Source organism: Nelumbo lutea, chromosome 6 (genome assembly GCF_056320005.1).
Source record: "Nelumbo lutea isolate HS-2025 chromosome 6, American lotus-T2T, whole genome shotgun sequence".
NCBI lineage: Eukaryota > Viridiplantae > Streptophyta > Magnoliopsida > Proteales > Nelumbonaceae > Nelumbo > Nelumbo lutea.
The window spans coordinates 17702162-17725396 of record NC_142689.1 but is presented as its reverse complement, the minus strand read 5'-3'; the positions used below and the strand labels follow the sequence as shown (position 1 = coordinate 17725396).

Here is a 23235-nt window from a genome sequence, read left to right as displayed (position 1 = left end):
TGTGTTCTCTGCTTGTCATACCCTGTTCGATTCTCAGACAAATGAGCAAATCTGATGTCATCAATGTCCTATTAAGGACAAAAATCATTGCCAATAATCAACCACCCGTCAATTCCAATATCCAAACCAAGCAAACCAAATGGGAGGAGAAAAGTTACAGAAAGAAAAATGGAACAATAGACTTGATGGAAAAAGAATGTAGAAGGAAATTGAGAAATGTCCTACTTTCAGGAAACTCATTAATAAAACATATCACTCAAAAAAAAATTAATCAACAAATATAAGAATGGGTAGAAGCTACCATCCCTTCAGGAAAAATGAAAACTAGTGGCAGATTTTTCCTTAAAAGAAAGTTATACTTGCTAACAACATACAAAAGGACAGATAGGGCCTGACTCAACAGCTAAGAACCTCACTTTCATCTGTTAATATGTTACAGTCATCTTTGGCACCACCATTAAGCTTGGGTTCCTCTTTTCCTATTCATCCATGCCACCTCTCTTTAGGTGCATCAATCCAAACCATATAATGCCGATGACGAAAGAATGCTACTTTCAAAAATGGTACATGCAAGGCCACATAGAAAGGAAGCATTGAGTAGCTTCAGCTGAGTAGTGGTCCCCGATGATTAAAATTTTCTTCCATTAGCAATGTCATATTATGCATCTGTGACTCGTCTATAGAAAAGAACATAAGCAGCTGATGTCTTTATCTTGTCCTCACTGACAGGAAAAACATGGCTGTCATCAAAGTCATACCACTGATGGCCCCCATGCTACACAGGAAAAATGAAGTCAGTAATCCCAGATTGAGAATATATTTGGATAAATGTGTACTGTAGGCATGCAGTGTATCAATAAAATAATGTTATGGCTGAGAAGATTTGAGATCATGCTTATTAAAGAGCATTCACTTTTATAGTTGTATTACTACACCCGCATGACATAGGAATGCTAATCAGTCAAGACCATCCTCAACATCCTAGAAAATATTTACAAACCTATTTGTGACATCTTGAACTTCAAACTGACTTATACAGTTATACTATACAGATTCTCTCATTACATTTTTTATAAGTATTTCTCTCATTACTTCTCTATTTTGATAGTTGTTTCCATACTTCAATCTGCTAAGAATTATGACTAGCAGAACGTAACATCAACACATGTTTCCAATATAACTAAATAGAGAAACATAGAACATGCTGCTACTTTGTTGATTTAGGTGGTGTTTCTACAAGGCTACCATGGTGTGGCATTTGTGTTTTGACTCCATACAGATGCCACATGCAATTTGACTTTAACAAACAAAAAATGTATGCGATTGGGCAGATTTAAGTTGAAATGGCAACACAAAACTTTGCATTGGGTTATGTGCATGGGCATATTGGGGAAATGTCAAAAGGACAATTTTTTAATCTGAGGGGCATTCCCACTTCATCTGTCCTATGTGGTGCCTAATAGTGTCTATGTGTTTAACACTACAAAACATTATACATTTATGTTTTGTGCTAAAACAACTTAATTTCATGTTTTTGCTTAGCCATTCTCACCCAACACACCATGGCTATACACTAACAGTGGTGGCAAACACCATCTTAGTTCGGAGCTTCAATATGGAACTGATCCCTATACATTTTTTTTTTTGATGAATAAAGAAAAAGTTATTACTTCAAAAGATAATAGAGAACTTTGAACTTTGGGAGGAGTTGTATGCAAATCAGGACTTATGGGATGGCCCCTGGTGCTTGGGAGGGGATAATAATGTTACACGATTCACCAAAAAAACTAGTAGTCCCCAACAGACAATAACAACTAGTATGAGGCAATTCAATGGCTTTATTAAGATTGTGAACTGATCCCTTTACAGTTCTGCAATTGGTCTATGGTGTCATTAAATAACTTACAAATGACTAGAACACCTTTCATGGATGGCCTATGTAGGATCTCTGCCATCAATTTTGAACTAAACAAGGGAACCCAACACCTCCTTAGTAGATTCCCCAAGTCAATTGGACTCTCTGTATAAAGATTAACAAAAAATAGAGCATCAACAAACAATACAAGTAGAAATACCACTTACATGGACAAATGCAGTATAGTGACCACCTCCCATGCTCCCGTAGTGATTACTGACTGCATAAAGCATGTATCGGTTGGACAACTTGATATTTTTGTAGGCAATGTAGCTTGACAAGTCAAGATCGCAAATAGGGAAGTCCACAAATGTCTCTAGTTTGTTCTTCAAAAACCGGCTGTATGAGAACCTTTTTAGATGAATAACAAGAATCTCCGGCAGTCTCCAGAGATCTAATTTCTTGCTTGCTTGCCGATGCTTCTTGCAGCTCGGGCAATACCTAAATTTTAAAAATGACAGTATCACCAAATATTGTAACAAAAAAGATACAAGGCCAGGACCATAATTTCCAAAATAGGGGACAGAAGAAAAACTAAAGATAAAAGCTCCATATAAACAAGGAAATAGAATTCTCATATTAACTAGCAAATTGTACAAAACAGCAATAATACCTGCTATGTTTTATAGTGAGGTGAAAACAAATTTATCAATGATGAGATAAAGTTTATCAGACAAAATGATTATAAAAAAGGAGAAAGGGATAAGGAGGAAGTGAGGTAAAAAAGATAGAAGGGGATCACAAAGACATGATGATCATGACGCAGTAGGAATCGCCAATCAGTAATCAATATATATGTACATAAAATGATTGTAACCCTAGGGGACAGTGAGATAGATGAAGTGGCAAATTAGAGAATACAAACAGAATGAGAACACCCAGGAACCTAGAAATAGCCTTAATAGGTGATAACAAGAAATGAAGGTGGTTCGGATGATTAGCATATGTCAAAGACAGGCCAGTAATGACACCAAGCTAGCCTGTGTGTTTTAAATGCATAATTTGAGGATTTGATACTAGATTTTCTTATCCAATAATTGTTCACTTCTTGCAAATAGGAAACAGAAATAAAACTATATTATTTGGGGGAAGTTTAAGGAAAGCCATGGAATTTATCAATGTTATGCCACACAACCATAGTTATCAAGGCATCTAGACAATTCTGTGCAACACTTGGGTGCCTAGCCACCAGGCAAAATTAATTATACAGAACAAAAAATAAATAAATTTTGGTTAGTTTCCTGGTTGTATATACCGAGCAGCATGTATATTAATTAAAAAAATGGCAACTTTCTTTATTAAGATCATTAAGTTTCCTTGCAAAACATGGCTAATCAGCATATCTAAAAGACAATAGTATTTTCAATATTTTCAAAAATATTACTAATATAATAAGTATTTAGTCAAGCAATCTCATATCAAATTAGCAACTAAAGTGGATTAGAGGTTTATATGATAAAAATTTAAGATGGAAAGTAAAAGAGAAAAAGAAGAAAGCTGAAGCCACTGTTGTATTTAATGTAAGAGAGAGAGAAAGAGTACAAAAAACAAAAGAAAAAGAAACCTCTATATCCTTCTCTTCTCAAAACCTTAGGACATTTTAAAATTCAATGGTAAAACTTTAAAGCAAAGTATATAATATATATAGTATTTAATAGAATGTATTGACACAAATATTAATGAGATGCAACCATAGTCCTGATATTATAAAAGGTCACCCACCTTGTGCTTTTTGTTACCTAGACGGGCATCATATCGCCTAGACGGGCACCTAGTTACTATAATTCAAAGTGTTCAGGTTTGAGCAGTCAACAAACATGTCAAAAAATCCAGTGTACAGGAATGTAAATGTTGAGAACTTGAGATGAACAAGTGGGAAAACTATAAAATATAGAATCAGGAATAAACTTGTTCAAACAAACTAGGAGCAGCTCCAATGGGTAATAAAAGGAAGCAGAGTAAGATGATCCGGCTACCTGCAAAGAAGACAATCTACAAAACCAGTGAGAAGAAGTGATTCGATACAAGGGTCTAGAAGTTCTGAAGGCAGACCCAAAAGGGCATGAGCTGTAGTAGTAAGAAATGATTTAAGGGCCCATATTTTAACAATGGGCATGGCACTGAACAGAGCGGAATAGCAAAACAGGATTCATGTAGCCAACCCCATATAATTGGGGCAAGGGATAGATGAGCCAAGACAATTTGTACATACATATAAAGTTACAAACATCATGTAAGGGTCAATGCAGCTCAGATATCATCATCCCTCTCCTTTCTATAACAAGCAGTTTGCTGGCATGTTGGAATTGTTCCTATACCAATTGGTGTTACCATAGAATTGCTGATCAAGATAAGTACAATGCTGTGTCCATTATGTGATTAAGGGAAAATTATATATACTTGTTAACAGACCTTCAATACTCATGTTGGAGAAATTGCAAAACCATCATATTCCAAATGGCATTCAAATGTAACTCTTGTTTGTTATGTTATTTGTTTACCACTTTCCTAAAAGAACTAACAGAAGGGCATGTGCATGCATGTGAATAATAACAAGAATAAGAATAAGAATAACATAACTGTTCAACCCAGGAACAGGACAACAGTTGAAAAGTCTAAAAACCACAAAACCGTTTGACCTGGACAACGGTTCACGGTTTGATAATAAAAGATGAAACTTAAGTTTCCAAATCTAAACCGTAAACATATTTCTCACCCCTGCCGTCAATCTCTCCTCCCTCACATATTCCTCCTCCTTATTAGTCATTACACGTCTAAATAGGTACTCAGAGATGCACTGAAACGACAAAGGAGTTAAAGGAGTTTTCTTCTTCTCCATTTTTGTTCTCTGAAACAACAAAGGGGTTTCAGATACTAATGAGACAGATAGATTGAAGTATTGAAGGAAAAGTAACTCAGAAATTCAAAATGACAAAGGGGTTTTCTGAGAATGGATTTTTTTATGTTTGAATAGGAACTCAGAGAAAGGGGTTTTCCTCTTCTACATTTTTTTCGTTTTTTCTCTGAAACAACAAAGGGGTTCAAATCTCCATTTTTGTTCAAATCTAAAAGAGAGACAGGGGTTTTCCCCTTCTCAGTTTTTTATGCCCTGCTTGGATTTCTCAATCAGAGCCAGAGGGATAGAACAAAGCCCCTGCTTCTGATCGACAAATCGAAGGTTATTTTGAAGGGATTTTGTTCTCAATTTGTTATTTTTAGTCAGAAAATGTATAATGCTCCACCTTTGATCGACAGTGAGGGCAAATTCTTTATTTTTACTTATTTATTTTCTGCATTTCTTTCCTATTTTCATTTATGTATTTTTAACTATTTTATAATTTTCAATATTATTATCTATATTTATGACATCATGGGTCACACCGTTCGACCTGGATAGTTGAACCGCTGACCTGGAAACCGGAGGCCAAAGCAGTTCCATTTCCGGGTCAGTTTTTAAAACATTGATAGAACATGGCTTTTTGAAGGACGATATTTTATGTCTTATTCCATAGTAACCAATTAAGATTCTAATATAGCTTACCTGTAACATTGAAACCTTATTAAAACTAAAACCAGTTTCCTTTTTACCTGTGGTAGATGAAAATGATTAATATTGAAGAAAATAGATAATTTTTCTGTTCACTGTTATTTATAAAAAATAGAAAATGTAAATTTGACATGAAAAAAAGGTTTTACCATGAGTCCATGACTATTCAGAATTTCAAGTCCTAAAAGTAACTCTAAAAGAAATTAAGCAATTTAAGAAAACATATTTGCTTAACTTCAGATGCTATACATTGCAGTTTAAATGACATGGTTTTAAACCATCTCATTAAAGTACTACATCAATCCAAGTGTATTTGCACCGGGCCTTCTCAAAAAGAGAAAAAGGAGATGACTCACCCCTAACCATTCTCAAGCATTTAACTAGTATACCTAGCAGCATTCTTCTTCTAGCCTTGAATTTCAGTGGTCCAATACCACTTGAATCATTCTAAATAGAAGATTGAAAGGCCAACAGGTTATGCACCCTAGTTATAAGTAACTTGTTACAAAAGTATGTTCATTTTGAGCCAAGATGAAAATGCAACAAACGGAGATTTGTCAAGAAAGACAGTGCAGCTTCCTCCAATGTAACCTAGGCCAATTAAGGGTTTCCCCTCATACATACAACGAGGATAGGTTATCAAATAGGGGTAGTTCAGTCATAAAGACAACCAGAAATATTAATAGCACTTTTTTTCATATTGATTATTACTTGTATTGAATAATAAATACATGATCAAAACAAACACCACCATACCACTTTGCCATCACAATAAAATCGGGGTAAATTAATAAATAGGGGTATTTAGGCCATAAAAGACCCGTTTACATCATTTAAAGGAGTATAGACTATAGAGTATAAAAGAAACATTATTCCATGCATTTATTTATTTGAATATGTCATAAAATGGAACTGCACATAATCACAGATGCACTACATTACTGGAAAGGGTATAGACTTGGAGCAAGGGGCAAAATCTATTGGAGGTCTATAGTTCATGCAGTTATGTGGAGTGTATTCTCAAAAAGGAGTACAAAGGCATTCTGCAGCATCACAAGAAGAAACCTACCCAGGATCCTTCTTTCTCCTGAAGGCAACCTAGAAGGACTGCAATCCCCCCACCCATGGACAGAGAAATTAGACTTCAATTTATGGTTGTTTGAAGGGGAAACCTAGACCAGCCAGAATTGGAGGCATCCTTTCCAAGGCGGACAGGGTCTTTTTCGGAATTTTTAGTGGCCCCACTAGCAATGTGGATTACATAGAAGCAGAAGCGGGATCTCATTTAATGGGGTATTCAACAACTCTGGATCTCCTGCCCACGTCTACCCACGACACACTACCCCCCGTGAATTGGGAACATCTCCCCCGGCATAATACTATGCACAAGGATGAGATGTTCTCCATGTGTGGCTGCGATGTTATGTGGGTAAACGTGGGCAAAGTTCGTGTGGGCAGGAGATCCGGACTCGTATTCAATTTGCCAAGCAATCTCGTTTTTTGCCATTCACCATTGAAGGGAACAGAAAATGCCAAGCAATGGTGCCAAACAGTGGACCATGATTGTCTTGCCTACTTGTTAAATGACATCCACAGAGTTTGCAAGAGCCTTTTTTGGAGTAGCAAAATAAAATAAGGATAACGATAAAAGTGATGATAAAAGTAGCCTTGATAATGAATTGGAGGATGTGGAGGAGTAATTACTAAAGGAGGGTAGAGGGTTGGTTGGGAGAGTTTTTTACTTCGGTTATGTAGGGGTGTAAGGGGTTCCAGGTTGGTTTTTGTTTGGTTTTGGTTGATGACTTTAAGTGTTGCCGACTGGGCTGACTTTTCTTCCAGTTTCTTTATGTAAGGTTTGGGAAGTTGCTGGTGGTTATTTTGGGTTTTTCTCTTGGGTTATGTCTATCACCTTGCCTCTTGTATTCTCTTTTTTCTTTTAATGAAATGTGCATTTTACTATCAAAAAAATAAATAAAAATATTACTACATAACATTAATTTGCAAAAGTTACCACCATATTAATTTCCAAACTTCTAAAATTGTCTTACTTCACAATTTATCCTATTCTAGTATAGCCTAGCAGGAGAGTAAATAGACAAAATTTCTATTAGGATCCTCCTAACTCATTGTAACATTGCATTGTATTTTATGGTATTCTAGGCCCTGTTTGGATAGACTTTTATAAAGAACTTTGGTACTTTTGAAAGTATAAAAGTATGAAAAACATAGCATAGCGTTTGTATGATGCACTTTATACTTTTTGCTTTCTTACTTTTAAAAGTATGAAAAACCCCAAAAGCATGAAGTTAGTCAGCTTTTTATATTTCGTGCTTTTGGCGAAGTTGTGCTTTCATTTTCATGCGAACAGGTGGTCACGTGTGACCACCCTTCTATAATACTCTCAACCCTACCTCTACTCGCCGCTACTAGAGTTGGACTGCCGTCACCAAACCGTCACCAGAAGTAAAAATGAACATGCTTTTGCCAAACAGAAAACTGTAATTCTGTTTTGGAAAGCATACTTTTCAAAATTTTTTACCCAAATGGTTTTCAAAGCAAAAATACCAAAGTAAAAGTATTTTATGTACTTTATACTTTGATATTCTTAAAAATAGAAAAATAGAAGTCTATCCAAACAACGCCCTAGTGTTTTCTGGTTGTCAGTCCTGAAACTGTAATATTGTCCTCCTACCCACCTCCTTGAAATGGGCAAAGGTTGTACTTCTTTCTCTTCATACAAATTAATAAACTCACTGATCTTATCAGTGATAAAAAGAAGTCTAATTGCAGATATATTGTTTCTTTTTTTTAATTTTAACCAAATAGTATATAATACCATACATAACCAAACAAAGAAAATGTGAAATAAATTAATAACACCAAAAAATTGCGTTTTCCAAATGGAGTTCTTAGTTGAATCAACAAATACATTGGTTTTTATTTAGAAAAAATAAACCACGATTTTGACGGTGTTCTCAATATCTCATATTATTTCCAGTTTTTGTTTTACTGTAAAATTATTTCCAGTTGTTTTGACAAAACAGATAAAATTTCCCCAGTATTTCACTACAATTTAGTGTCTTACACATGACAAAATGAAAAATACACCAATATGAAGGGGAGAAAACTCATACAATACGAGAAGAGATGCAACTTGGGTTGGAAATTTGTTAAATTTTCAATGGGACCAAATCCCAACCCAAGCCCAATGTAGTTAAAATTCTTCAAGTAGGGAAACCTGACTTGCAGCCATAAATGATAGCATGTTGTCCCAAAAGAATGGAATCTATTGGTCAAAAAGAGAACAGAATTGCAAAGCAGAATTAATAACAAGGGCAGGACAACAAAAATACAATGTTGTTGCATCCTCTAATTTAGTAAATAACTAGGTGAGAGATCTGTGGTTGAGACATCGAAGAATCAATAACTTTATGTTTGATGAGAAAATCAATAACTTTATGTTTGATGAGAAACAGCCAATATTAAATTTATTAAAGACAGGTCTGCTTACTAAAAGAAAACCAATACAAAAGACATTAAGGACAGATCTAAGCTTGTAATCTTTAATCTAATAAAAAGCCTTCGAATTCCACGAAAGGACCAAAAACATGAATCTTCAGAGTAACAAAACAAATTAAAAAAAAAAAACTACTAAATTGGCAAAATTTTTGTTAGTTTCCTTGAACTTTACAACCAATTGTCATGCAACTGAGAAGATGAATTTTAGTAAAGACTACCCGGTGGTACATTAACAATACCATTAAATTTTAGTAAAGACTATTAGAGAAGTACACAAACTCACCACATGTCTTCTGGTCCGAGAGGTTCCTCCTTTAGGAAGGCTTCAAGGCATGCATATAAAGAAACAGACTCCTGAGGCCTCTTCACAAAAAAGCCAGACTTGAAAATCTCAGGTAATGAACTGAGAAGATGAATATCATATTCTTTTATCATTTGAGCGCTCCAAGAAACAAGCACACTCAACCGCCCGGAAGATTCTGTTACTAATATTGGCTCATCCATTTCAACCATTGAATCTTTTAGTGTGCCTTTCTCGTCTGTCAGGTGGAATTGAAACTCAGAATCAGAGTGTGATCTATTTCTTGATTCATCAGTTGAACTTCCACCATCACTCAAAACAGGAGTGCCAGTGTCAAACTCCATCTTAGTAACTTCAGCATTACTATCCTTCCCACTATTATCATCAAAATCCAAGTCATCTTCAGTGGATATTAAGAATGGATTAAGTAGTTTCATGTACAGATTACGGATATCAGATCCATTAACAACATTAGACAGGCTTGCTATAAGAGGGGTTCCAAATGCCTTTGGACATGATGTCATCTTCCCATGGATGTAAAGCCTGAGAACGTAAGTTTTCATCAGAGTTACAAATAAAGAGATAAAGCAATAAGAAAATCACCCAGTAAAGTAGTAATCTTAGTAGGTAGCATTGTAAGCACATGTTTCAAACATTAATTCTCAATAGTCAGCACAAGTACTAGCTTTCAAGCCTCAAGTTTCCTACATATGTTTCTAAAATAAGCTAGCATGTTTGTTGAAATAGAAATTCAATGCTTGGATTTGGAAACTGTAGAGAACATTGATGTGGGCCCCACAGCTGTGGTCCCACTCTTCTGTAGGGTAGAATGTATCTAGTCACAGCTGTGGTTATTTTGCTATTCTGTTATTTCTAGTTTCAGTTTTATATTGTTTGTTATTTGTTAGCAGTTATGATGTAAACACCAAGGGCAGATATGTCCTTTCATGTAACTAGCATAACCTATATATATTAACTTAAAGTGGCGGCGGCAGAACATTGACATTCTGTTCTTCTCCTCAAAATCTGTGTTCTATTACTCTTCCATCACTCTTTCTTCTACATCTTCTTCACTTTCTCTTCTCATCGAACATGAAATTTCTTAGTGATCAAGACTGAATAGCAGTCTTGAAAACCTACATGGTATCAAAGCCAAGTTAGGGTTTTTCATGTGGGTCTAATACCAGCCAACCACATGAGAATCTCCTAGGACTGAAAGCTGAAAAGGAGGAGTTCGCAGACTGATTCTTGGAGATCGCCAGAGGTACTAGCAGCTGTTGGAAACTTGCTAGGGTTGCAGAGTGTTGGTGGTCAGGAAGGATCAGAGAAGACTAGGGTTCATGTAACCCTAGAAGGCAGCAAACTATTTTTTCCTTGTAAGTTGTTTACTTTTTAATATAAGTTCTTTCAGAGAAGATAGGTTGGACCTATCTAGAGGGGAAGGCCGAACAATTCTAGCTCTTTCTCTCTTCGATTTCCTAGGGTTTTACAGCAAACCCTGAACCAAACTGTGTTTCTCTCTACTCTAGGGTTTGAAAGTGATCTGCGGCAAGCCCTAGTGGTTGACTGAACCCTGTGATCTACCTAGAGCTACTCTTAAGTTGATTGGTAGGTCCAATCAGATTCTAGGGTTTCTTATTAACCCTACTGCAAGCCCATCTATACAGTTTGGACTGTACGACTAAGTTGCTTCCTTTCAGGACTGATTAAAACCCTAACTTTCCCTACAATATCAGTTTTGTTTTAAAATTGTTCTCAGAGTTCTAAGGGGGTTGGAGATCTACAGACAGCTACTGTTGTGTTGGCTAGTTGGTTTCAGATCAGAATTACTTCGGTTTTGTGCACATACACTGAGAATACAGATCAGGCCTATACTGTTTTTGATTGTGATTGGTGATTCAAGTACTGTTTTGAGACTTGACAGAAATGGAGTCTAAAATTCAGGCAGAAGGCAGTCTTGGGAACACCAGTTATGGTGGTATTTCTGAGATGGGTGGTCAGATTATGACTGTAAAGTTTGATGGATCAAACTATTTGGAATGGGCCCAATCAGCCATGATGGCTATTGGTGGAAGAGGTAAATTAGGGTACCTCCTGGGAGATATAAAAGAACCTTCCAAGGGAGACCCGACATATACCAAGTGGATGCAAGAAAACTACTTGGTTATGACATGGCTGTGTAATTCTATGCAGCCTCATATTAGCCGGAATTATTTGTGGGCAAAGACAGCTAAGGAGATATTGGATGTTATGAAAGAAACTTACTCCCAACCCCTTAATGTTGCCAGAGCATATGAATTGAAATGTGAGGTGAACACCCTTAAACAAGGAGAGAAACCGGTATCGGCCTACTTCTCTACCTTGAAGTCCCTGTGGCATGAGATTGATCACTTAGAGACTCTTGAGTGGGAGAGTCCCAAAGATGCGCAGACCCATAGAAAGCACATCGAGACAAACAGAGTATTTGAGTTCCTGGCGGGACTGAACTCAGAATATGATATTGTGAGGCAGCAGATTTTGATTAGAGACAGTGTGACTCTCTCTCAGGCTTACTCATTTGTACACAGTGAAGAAACCAGAAGGAAGGTTATGATGCAACCCATATCAGCCTTTGTAGCGGCTACACCCAAATCAGGGGTGATTCAAAGAAGGACAGGAGGAAGGAAGACAAGAAGGATGTAGTATGTGAACATTGTAAGAAACCCAAACATACAAAAGAGACATGTTGGAAACTGCATCCCCACTTGGTTCCTGCGAAGTTAAGAAACAAGAAGGGCACTGCCCTAATACAACTAGAAAAGGAGGTTGGAAATTCAACTCAGCCACCACAGCCTCCATCAGCCCCTGTCACATCTGCCTTCGCCCATTCAGGTACTAGAGCTTCAGCCTATCATGCCTCAGCTCCAGGTACTACTGAACCTTGTTGGGTAATAGACTCAGGTGCATCTGATCACATGACTAGCTTGCCTTCATTGTTTACTACTTACCATTTGTCTTCTGGTAGGGATAAGGTATCTATTGTTGATGGCTCCCTGGTTCCTATTTCTAGGAAGGGTGACATCAAACTTTCAGATACTACCTCCTTATCATCTATTTTGCATGTGCCTAAGATTGATACTAACCTTCTTTCAATCAGTAATATTACCAAGCATATGAACTGCTCAGTAACCTTCTTCCTTGACCGATGTGCTTTTCAGGACTTGGAGACGCAGAAAGTGACTAGGACTGGCCGTGAGACAAATGGGATCTATCTGCACGGGGAGCGATCCCATCAGGGAGAGTCAGTACAGAAGTTGTCTTTTGTTTCTCAAAGTGTGAGTCCGGTTATGCTTTGGCATAACCGATTAGGTCATTTGTCTTTTCGATCTTTACAGAGCATGTTTCCTACTTTATTTGAGTCTATTGAGTATCTCAACTACAGTGTGAAAGTTGTGAATTTGCTAAGCATTGTAGAAAGCCTTATTTATTGAGTAATAAAAGGAGTGATAATTTTTTTTGATATTGTGCATACTAACGTTTGGGGGCCTTATCATATCCCTTCCATGGGTGGGTACAGATATTTTTTGTTTTTTGTTGATGACCATACCCGCTTTTCTTGGGTTTATCTCATGCGTTCACGAGATGAGGTACCTTCCCTGACCCAAAATTTTTACCAAATGATCCTCACCTAGTTTGATGCCAAGATCAAAGCTCTCCGATCTGATAACGCAAAGGAATACTTTGCTAAATCCTTGACATCTTATCTTCTTCATCATGGGGTTATCCACCAGAGCTCTTGCCCTCATACACTTCAACAAAATGGAGTTGCCGAGAGGAAGAATAGGCACATTTTGGAAGTGGCTAAAAGCCTCTTGTTTACTTCCAATGTCCCTATTCGCTTCTGGGGGGATGCTATCCTCACGACGGTATACCTTATTAATCGGGTCCCTTCCAGTGTCCTTGATATGCGATCTCCTTTTTCGCTTCTACACCCACGTGAGGACTTGTTTTCTATTCCCCTTAAGGCATTCGGTTGCACTTGCTTTGTTCAACTTCTCGGACCCCATCCCTCCAAGTTCGAACCCAAAGCCACCAAATGCATCTTCCTTGGTTATGCACAAACTCAAAAGGGTTATTGTTGTTATGATCCTGTCTCCGGAAGAAAGTTTGTCTCCATGGATGTCACTTTCTTTGAGGGGGCACCCTATTATCCTCGGGTTGCCCCTCAGGGGGAGAGTAGTGAGAGTGGGGGTTTGAGTTCATGTCTTCAGGGGGAGAGCAGTGAGAGTGGGGCAGTTCCTTTACCTATTCCATTGGGTGATAAGAGCCGCAATGGTGAGGGTGGTCAAAGGGATCAGGAGTTGAGGGAAAGCTGCAATGGTGAGGGTGGTTAGAGGGATCAGGAGTTGAGGGTTTATCACAGGCGGTGCAGGCAGGTTGATCCTGATCATCAGCAGTTTAGACCAGCTCCAATCTCATATGCAGCTCCAGGACCAGATACTTCGGTCCCAGAGCCCACAGAGACTTCCCCTACAGATGATCTTGAACTTCCAATTGCAGTCCGTAAAGGGAAACGACATTGTACCACATCCACAGCCCATTGTATTTCCCATTTTTTATCCTATGATCGCCTATCTCCTACCTACAGGTCCTACCTTAGCTCCATTTCCAATGTCCCTATTCTAAGAACAGTGCAAGAAGCCCTATCCGTCCCTGAATGGAAAGATGCAATGCAATTTGAGATGGATACCCTGTTGAAAAACAACACCTGGGAGGTAGTTGATTTGCTAAAAGGAAAGAAACCAGTTGGATGCAGATTGGTATTTACAGTGAAGCATAATGCAGATGGATCTATTGAGAGGTATAAAGCTCGGTTAGTTGCAAGAGGGTTTACATAGACTTATGGCATAGATTACTTGGAGACATTTGCACCGGTAGCCAAGATGACTACTATTCGAGTTCTATTGTCCCTTGCAGCAAGTCACACTTGGCCTTTATACCAAATGGACGTGAAAAATGCTTTTCTGAATGGAGATCTACAGGAAGAAGTTTACATGCGTTTGCCTCTTGGATTCTATGATGCAGAAATAGGTAAGAAGGTCTGTCGGCTCAACAAGGCTTTGTATGGTTTGAAACAGTCACCTAGGGCTTGGTTCGATAGATTCAGACTAGCACTTGTGAAGTTTGGATATGTACAGGCCCAGTCAGATCATACCCTATTCATCAAGAGGGTGGAGTCCTCTTTGACACTACTGGCCGTATATGTTGATGATGATATTGTGGTTACAGGGAATGATAGCCATGAGATTGAATATCTTAAACAGCTTCTTCACCAAGAATTTGAGGTGAAGGACCTTGGTGTACTATGGTATTTTTTGAGTGTTGAGGTTGCTAGATCCAAACAGAGGATCTTTATATCTTAGAGGAAATATGTCATCGACCTATTGGCAGAAACTGGAAAATTAGGTGTCAAGCCTGCAGATACACCAATTGAACAGAATCACTGGATTAGTGCCAAGAGTGGGGAACTTCTTGAAGACAAAGTTATGCTCTAGCAACTGGTAGGAAAGCTCCTATATCTCTGCCTCACTCGGCCAGATATTACTTATGTTGTTAGTGTTGTCAGCCAGTACATGCATTCTCCTAGAACCACACATCTTCTTGCGGCAGAAAGAATCTTAGCCTACTTGAAGAGATGCCCAGGTCGGGGTATACTTTTCAAGAACAACAATCACATGAAAGTGGAGGTTTATACTGATGCAGATTGGGCTGGGAGTGTTGATGACAGAAGGTCTACCTCGGGATATTGTGCCCTTGTGGGAGGAAACCTCATCTCCTGGAGAAGTAAGAAACAAAGTGTTGTCTCCCGGTCAAGTGCTGAAGCAGAATACAGGTCCATGGCCAATAGAGTGGCTGAAATCCTATGGCTAAGATCTCTACTTGAGGAGTTGGGTATTGAGTATGAGAAGCCCCTAATGTTGTACTGTGATAATCAAGCCGCCATTAATATAGCACATAATCCAGTACAGCATAACAGAACCAAACACATTGAAGTTGACTGCCATTTTGTGCGAGAGAGGGTCTCATCCCAAGAAGTATGCCTCCCTTACATCACATCCAATATGCAACTAGCAGACATTCTTACTAAAGTCGTATCAAGAAAGAAGCTAGAGGCGGATCTATCCAAGTTGGGAATGATGAACATATACTCCCAACTTGAGGGGGAGTGTAGAGAACATTGATATTCCGTAGGGTAGAATGCATCTAGTCACAGCTGTGGTTATTTTGCTATTCTGTTAATTCTAGTTTCAGTTTTATATTGTTTGTTATTTGTTAGCAGTTATGATGTAAACACCAAGGGAAGATATGTCCTTTCATGTAACTAGCATAACCTATATATATTAACTTAAAGTGGCGGCGGCAGAACATTGACATTCTGTTCTTCTCCTCAAAATCTGTGTTCTATTACTCTTCCACCACTCTTTCTTTTACATCTTCTTCACTTTCTCTTCTCATCGAACCTGAAATTTCTTAGTGATCAAGACTGAATAGTGGTCTTGAAAACCTACAGAAACAAACAGCAATTCAATACTATTGAAAGAACCTCCTCAACTTACTGCATGTACATCTTTGAATAGAAAAGACAAGCTGCTATAGCCCATGCATTTTTGTTCTCATGGTGTACAGAAGTTCTCTAAGCTCCAAGTATTAGCTATGACACATGGAGTGTTAGAAGCACTGTGGCTGAGATCATTACTTAAGGAGCTAGATATGCTTGTACATGGGCTATCGTTATTGCAACAATCAAATGGCAATCAACATTGCTCATAACCCTGTACAGCATGACAAAACACATTGACATTGTTGAAAGCCACTTTATGAGCGAGTGAGCGAGCGATGCGAGAGAGAGAGAGAGAGAGAGAGTCATGACAGGGTAAGTATGTATCTTTGGGAATTCGGTTTATGGAGGGCTTTAAGAGAAAAGGAAATGGGTGATATGACCTCCCTACTTGATATCCTTCAACAAGTAAATTTGTGTCCTTCAAGGATGGATGGGAGAGTGTGGGAACCTAACGTTAATGGGCTCTTTTCTTGCTCCACTTTTTTCCAAACCTTTTACTAATCCAAAGAAGCAAACCCATTTCCAGTAAAATAAGTTTAGGGTAATCCTATTCCACCTGAGGTTAAGGTCTTTTGTTGGGAAGCTGCCAATGAAAACATTAAAACCTTGGAGAGCGGAAAAACCGGTGTCTCTCACTTCATGTATGCATCCTTTGATTGAGGAGTGGGGAAACCACCAGCCACCTTCTGCTGCACTGTACCTTTGCAATCCAGATGTGGGAACATTTCTTATCCTTGGTTGGGTATGACTAGGTGGCCCCAAGAGAGAATGAAAGATGTGTTTAGTGCAAACTGGATGAGATGCACAAGAGACAAAAGGAATTGGAATGAAAGAAATGTCAAATTTTTTTAGGAGAAAGAAAGAGAGGTGGGGGAGCTGATTGAGTTCACTATGATAAGAGTAGCTCGTTGGGCCTTGGTGTGAAAGGAATTCAAAGGTATCGCCTTGTATCGACCTTTTAAGAGGCTAGAAAATTGTTGCTAATTTCCAAGTGAGGAATCTGAAAAGGTGGTCAGTTGGCATGCACCAGCATTAGACAAATTTAAACTCAACTTTGATGGTCGCAGCCTCTGGAATAGGGGTGTAAACGGATCAAATTCGAATCAGATCAGGCAATATCCAAATTCGAATCTAATTAGTCAATCCGAATTCGATTTGATATCCGACGGATGTTGAAAATTAACATTCGAATTCGAATCCGATTAAATATTTGAATATTCGATTCGATTCGATTCGATTCAAACTCGATTAATTAATTAATTATTTTAAATAATTAATAAATACATAAAATAAATATTTTATTGATATAAAGTATATAAATTATAAATTATTTATATAACTTAACTATTATATATAAATTATATAAAATATGTTATATATTATATATAAGAACTAAATAATCTGTCGAAATTGGATATTTATCGAATCGAATCAGATCATATCCGAATTTGATTCAATTATATCGAATACCGAATTCAAAATCGGATTTTTGAATACCGTTTACACCCCTACTCTGGAATCCACAAGATTCTAGTATTGGGAGTTTAGTCAAGGACCACAATGGACTGGGAGTTTAGTCAAGGACCACAATGGACACATACTACTTAGCTATCTGGCTAGGGGTGTCAATGGTTTTCGAAAATCCGATTTCGAATTCGAGATTCGACATAATCGAATCAAATTCGGATAATTCAAATATCATAATCGGTTGAATTCGGATATCCTATACATACTGATTAGCTAATCGGGTTCAGGTATGGCCTGATTTGCTTCGCAAGAATATCTGAATTTGACCGCTTATTTAATTCTTATATATAATATAAAATATTTAAATAGTTTATATAATTTATATATAACAATTAAATAAATAAATAACAAAATAATTAATTGGTCGAATTCAAATCGAATCGAATATTCGAATATTAATTTTCAATATCCATCAGATATTGAATCAGATTCGAATTCGGATATTGCCTTATTTGATTCGAATTCGATCTGTTTACACCCCAAATTCAGGCCCCATTCATTGGTGTTGGAAACTCTCCAAGGGATGAACTGCAAGCTTTGACTCAGGGATTAAAATTGATGAATATGAAGGAAATGAAAAATGTGGAGGTTGAAGGAGAAAATCAAGCTATAATCTGTTGGATGAAACAATAAGATATGATCCCCTGGAAAGTCAGGCCAATAGTGAGACAGACACAACATTTGGGCTCTTTATTGAATAGCATATTCAACTGGGTGCCTAGAAGTGCTAGGGCAGGGGTGGCAAGGAACCAGATTGAATGGGAATGTCCAAGGCCAAATTGTAATTTGTAGCTTCCTTTACTGCCATAATCAGAGTTCCTTGTGTACAGGAGCTTTATCTTGTATCACCTTTGGGTCTGTTGTAACTGTTTTTGCTTGCTGCTTTCTTCTGGAGCAATGTGGTAGTTTTCTTTAATGAAACTGTTGCTTATAAAAAAAATAATGACAGTGGAAGTGTGTCTTCCTTTTATTAAGACTGATCGACAATTGGCCAATGTATTTACCAAAGGAGTTCAGAAGTCTACATTGCAGTACAGTCTTGGCAAGCTAGGCATGATTAACATCTATGTTTCACTTGAGGAAGTGTTGGAAGATCATCAAATTCTTTATTGCTACAGTTCATTGACTTTATTTTTCTGTTTTATTATTTTACTATTTGTTCTACTATTCTAATATACAACCAGGGGTATTCCGGTCATTTACTGCATTGTACAATCTCATATAAGTGATATAGAGGTTGCCACCTCATACTTTTTCTCTCTTCCTCCTCCTTTTCTTCTTCTCTCCTCTTCCAACTCATTCCAAATCAAAAACAAATTACATTAAGTAATTAAATAAGTATATGCATAGGGAAAGCAATAAGAGAGAACAGGTACATGTAGGGAAATCAAACTAACAAGAAAAACCCTGATAATTTAATTTTAATCATAAAAAACAGAAAATTCTTACTCATCCACCCGCTGATGCATGAAAACCACCAAAGGGAGTTTATCATGATCCTTTGGTAACCTATAAGCAGCAAGACGATCATCATCTCTAATCAAGGATAATGAATCAGACGGCTCCTCTAGGTAACGAATGACCCGATTGTTGTATATCTGCATAGAGTTTTACATTCTCTCAACTCAAATCCCAAATGAACAAATGTGAATGTATAGATATAGTCTGACATATTTGTCAATGATGCAAAATGACGATGTATAGAAAACTAATCATTACAACATACCTCAGCCACCAATAGGGTATCGTTGCTCCCTAAGGAACATGCGATGCTTAAAGCCTGGACCAGATCTTTACAATTTCCGGACTTTGGCACGGTTATGGTAAATGGAGATGGTTGAGTACTCCCATCAGTGCTTAAAACTGTTATAGTCATCGTCCGCACTGTTGTTGATGGTAGAGGCAGTGATAGATACATGAATGGATCGAATGTGACAGAGACTTTCTTGCAAACAGGACAAACTAATGTTGATCTATATTGACCCTGAAATAAGTACATCCAACAAGAGAAGCAAATAATGACTTTAATAGACATAAAGGAGCTTTGAAAACTACAAACAAGAATCACTAAACCTCAAGCCTAGATTATTGAAAGCAAGATCAATCATCTGAACTGATTGAAATGGACAACCATAACACAAGTTTGTATCAGAATTGTCAAGGCGGATGCCTAGAAGATGGTGTATTTCTTGGGGAGTCATCTTTGGCTTTGCCTTATTGTTTCCATACAGGGCTTACCCAGTCTAGGTTCAATGAACTTAAACCGTATCAAATTATATAAAGCAAAATGGGTAAAGGGAAAGCACACAAAGATCAGTTTTAAATTCAGAGAACCATAAATTGAATTTTAGTCCAAAAAATGACAGCAATGAGAAAGTAATGTGTTCACCATGACAAGGATTTTTTTTTTTTTTGATGAATGACCATGACAAGGATTTAACTGCCTAGTGTTTTAAAAGCGCAAGGAGCATTTTGCACCCAAGGAACACACCTTTTCAAAGCAAGGTGCAAAATTCAAAAAATACCAAAACTTCAAAAAAATGCCAAAATTTTTCAAAAAAAAATCAAAATTTTAAAAATATTAAGCATAATATTAATTAAAAATATAAACTTGAATTTAAATTCAGAGAACCATAAATTGAATTTTAGTCCAAAAAATAACAGCAATGAGAAAGTAATGTGTTCACCATGACAAGGATTTTTTTTTTTTGATGAATGACCATGACAAGGATTTAACTGCCTAGTGTTTTAAAAGCACAAGGAGCATTTTGCACCCAAGGAACACACCTTTTCAAAGCAAGGTGCAAAATTCAAAAAATACCAAAACTTCAAAAAAATGCCAAAATTTTTCAAAAAAAATCAAAATTTTAAAAATATTAAGCATAATATTAATTAAAAATATAAACTTAAATTTAAAAACCTATTATCTCAAATTAAGATACACAAACATAACACGTAAAACATTTTTAAAATGAAAAAATAAAAATAAAATCAAACATAACATATAAAACATACTCAAGCATGTAAAATTCACAATCTCTTTATTTATCAAAAAAAAAATCACAATCTCTTTATTTTTCCCTAATTGCATTACTTCAAATAGCTAACGTGATGTTAAAGATTATGTATTCCTGATCTTACGAGCCACCTTTGAGCCAATCTCCTTGAGGCAAACCCAAACAAGTCCATTTTAGGGTTTTAAATTCTTAATCCCAATGAAAAAGATTTATAATTTTAATTCTTTTAAAAACATTTTTTATTAGGATGAATGAATAACATTAGAAAATAGGTCTCTCCATTTCCCGGTTCACTAGCTGCTAGGCAAAAAAAAAAAAACAAGAAAATGTGCAAATTTTCGAAAGGTGAGCGCCTTTTGAAAGTTCTGCACTTGGGGCCTAGGCAAGGCGCATACCCTAAAATGCGCCTCAACTATGCGCCTAGGCACACCTTTTAAATCACCGTAGTAGCCTCATGATTCAACTAGTCGTGATGGATTTAGGTCCAAAATGACAGTTCAGAAGTACTTTATTTGGCCCTATTTAAGTTGTGATATCCTGAAAGATTCTTTTTTGCCTATTTAGTGTTCTTTTATTGAAAAGAAAATAGATAGGCAACAAAGAATCTTTCAAGATAATCACAACTTAAATGGACATGAAGAAAAGTGTGAGGTCGTGCCTCACTCAAATAAAGTTGCCCATGCTCTATTGAGCATAGTTTTCAAAGGCACCAAGGCAAGGCTAGGCAACAGGAGGGTGCCTTGTCACCTAGTCGCCTAGGTGATGGATTTCTTTTAAGTGAACAATACATATCCTAGGTAGTTCACTAGGTTCCATAACCATCTTTCCTTTATAACTATCCATAATTTTCATAAGAAAATTATAAACTTCATGTTTATGTCTAGAAAATCAACATATTTCTGAGAAGAAAAAGAAGAAAGAAAAGAAAATTCTAAAAATATAGGGACTGAACCCCTATTTTTGTTATAGAAAAAGAAGAAAAAAAAAGGTGGAAGAAGAAGAAGAAATGTGGAGGAAGAAATGTGCTGATTAGACAAAACTTTAACTTTTTCCCTTACTTATTGGTTCAAATTCTGAAGTCTTTGAGGGTTCAATACAGCAGTTAGCAATGTTTGTGTTTATTAAACCCTAACAAATAAGAAAATAATAAAAAGAAATTAATTTATAAACACAAAAAATGAATATTTTTGTTTAATAATGTCTATTTTATAATTAAAATTACAAAAAAGTAACAATATAAAAGTATTTTATAAGAGTATACAAAACTGCTAGGCGACCGGGCGAGGCGAGTCTCCAAGGGCGCCTTGTCGCCCAGGCGTCACCTTGACAACTATGCAATTGAGTACTACAACGGAACCAATAAAATCTCTAGCATTCCCACCTTGTTAACACTGCCCTCAAGCTGGTGCATAAAATCTCTAGCATTCCCACCTTGTTAAGAACACTTTTCAACAATGTTATTATGAATTGATTTAGTAAAAACATCCCAACTTCATCTTCCTCCATGTTTCCACCTTTGGCCTTTGAACCACCTAATCATCTTCCCCCTTCAGACAACCCTCAACTTCCTAACTCCCTCCACTATCTCCTCTATTCTGAAACCAGAGCTTTCTCCCTCATGACCTTCCCCCCTTCTTCTCATCTCCAACCTCTAAAACACCTACCTCTCTTTCTGCTCTCAAAACCTCTTCATCCGCCCTTAGGAAAAGTCCCATGTTTCCCTTCAATTATGACTCTCAACTCATAGCATTCCCCAGCAAACTTAAGCTCCAAATTGTTAGGAATAGTTGAGACATCCATCACTTCCACCAAAACTCTTGCCATGTCCAGTTTGTCCCATGTTTTGTTTCTAGCATCAAACTTTAGGATCTACTGCAAAATTTGCCAACTTATTCAAAAAGTCAGAATGCTCCAAGCATGAAGTGAAATATTCACCACTCCAAGCCACACAACATGTCTTCTCCTTCCACTAACTACCTCCCCTGCCACCAAGAACCACCAGTCTCAGGCAACCTCCCTCTTCTTTGAGCCTTTTGACTCGAATACCCACTCCTACATCCTTTCTCCTATAAAACATGAACAATAACAAACCTCCGTTCAACTTTCATACCCCCATCACTCTTTCCTGCCCCCATTCTAGAGCTGCCTAAACCTCAACTTTCTCCACCTCCATCTCTCCCATCTCTCTCCCAATGAATCTACCAACCAAGCCCACCTGAAATACCTGCATCCTTTCATCCATCCTCCCAACTCCTCTTATATCAACAACACCACCTTTCCAAACGAGGTCATCCTCCACGTTATGCAACAAAGAAATCTTAAAAGAGTAGTGTTAGAATTCAGGTCTGCCTTAGAGTTCTGCCTGTCTGAGATCAGTTATGTAGAAGAAGAAAGGTGAAAGAGAGAGAGACAGAGAAAAGAGAGAATTATGGTTCGAACTGAAAGAGTCAACATGACTTCTCCCAGTCGGCCAGGAAGTATTTATATTATTATTAAAACATAACTGAAAAGACCTATGTGCCCTTACTTAAGTTAAGAGCACATGTTCCAACACAACATTACAGATCAGCAACATTAATCTAGATATAAAGACAGAAATACCCCTACGCTAACAATCCCCCTCAAGCTGGTGAGTATATGTATATACTCACCAACTTGTTACATATGTAGTCCATTCTTCCCCGACTCAAGCCTTTCGTAAATAAGTCAGCCCACGGATTTCCTGTATTAACAATGTGTAGTGTCTAACTCTCCATTCAGCACCTTCTCCCTCACAAAGTGGCGGTCAACCTCAATGTGCTTGGTTCT

At 37.3% G+C, this 23235-nt stretch overlaps 1 protein-coding gene across 2 annotated transcripts in view; it reads right to left on the bottom strand.

Annotated features, from left to right (window-relative positions):
* Positions 1 to 209: 209 nt before the first annotated feature.
* The window catches only part of UBP8 (ubiquitin-specific protease 8), a 49870-nt gene continuing 26844 nt past the window's right edge, over positions 210 to 23235 (bottom strand). For both annotated transcript variants that reach the window (XM_088952084.1, XM_088952085.1), the window contains exons 9-13: positions 19137 to 19394; positions 18860 to 19008; positions 9265 to 9825; positions 2083 to 2356; positions 210 to 775 (exon numbers count right to left, since the gene is read on the bottom strand). In XM_088952084.1, coding sequence (XP_088808210.1) covers positions 659 to 775; positions 2083 to 2356; positions 9265 to 9825; positions 18860 to 19008; positions 19137 to 19394 — 1359 coding nt within the window. In that variant the 3' untranslated portion in view covers positions 210 to 658. The remainder of the gene's footprint in view (positions 776 to 2082; positions 2357 to 9264; positions 9826 to 18859; positions 19009 to 19136; positions 19395 to 23235) is intronic.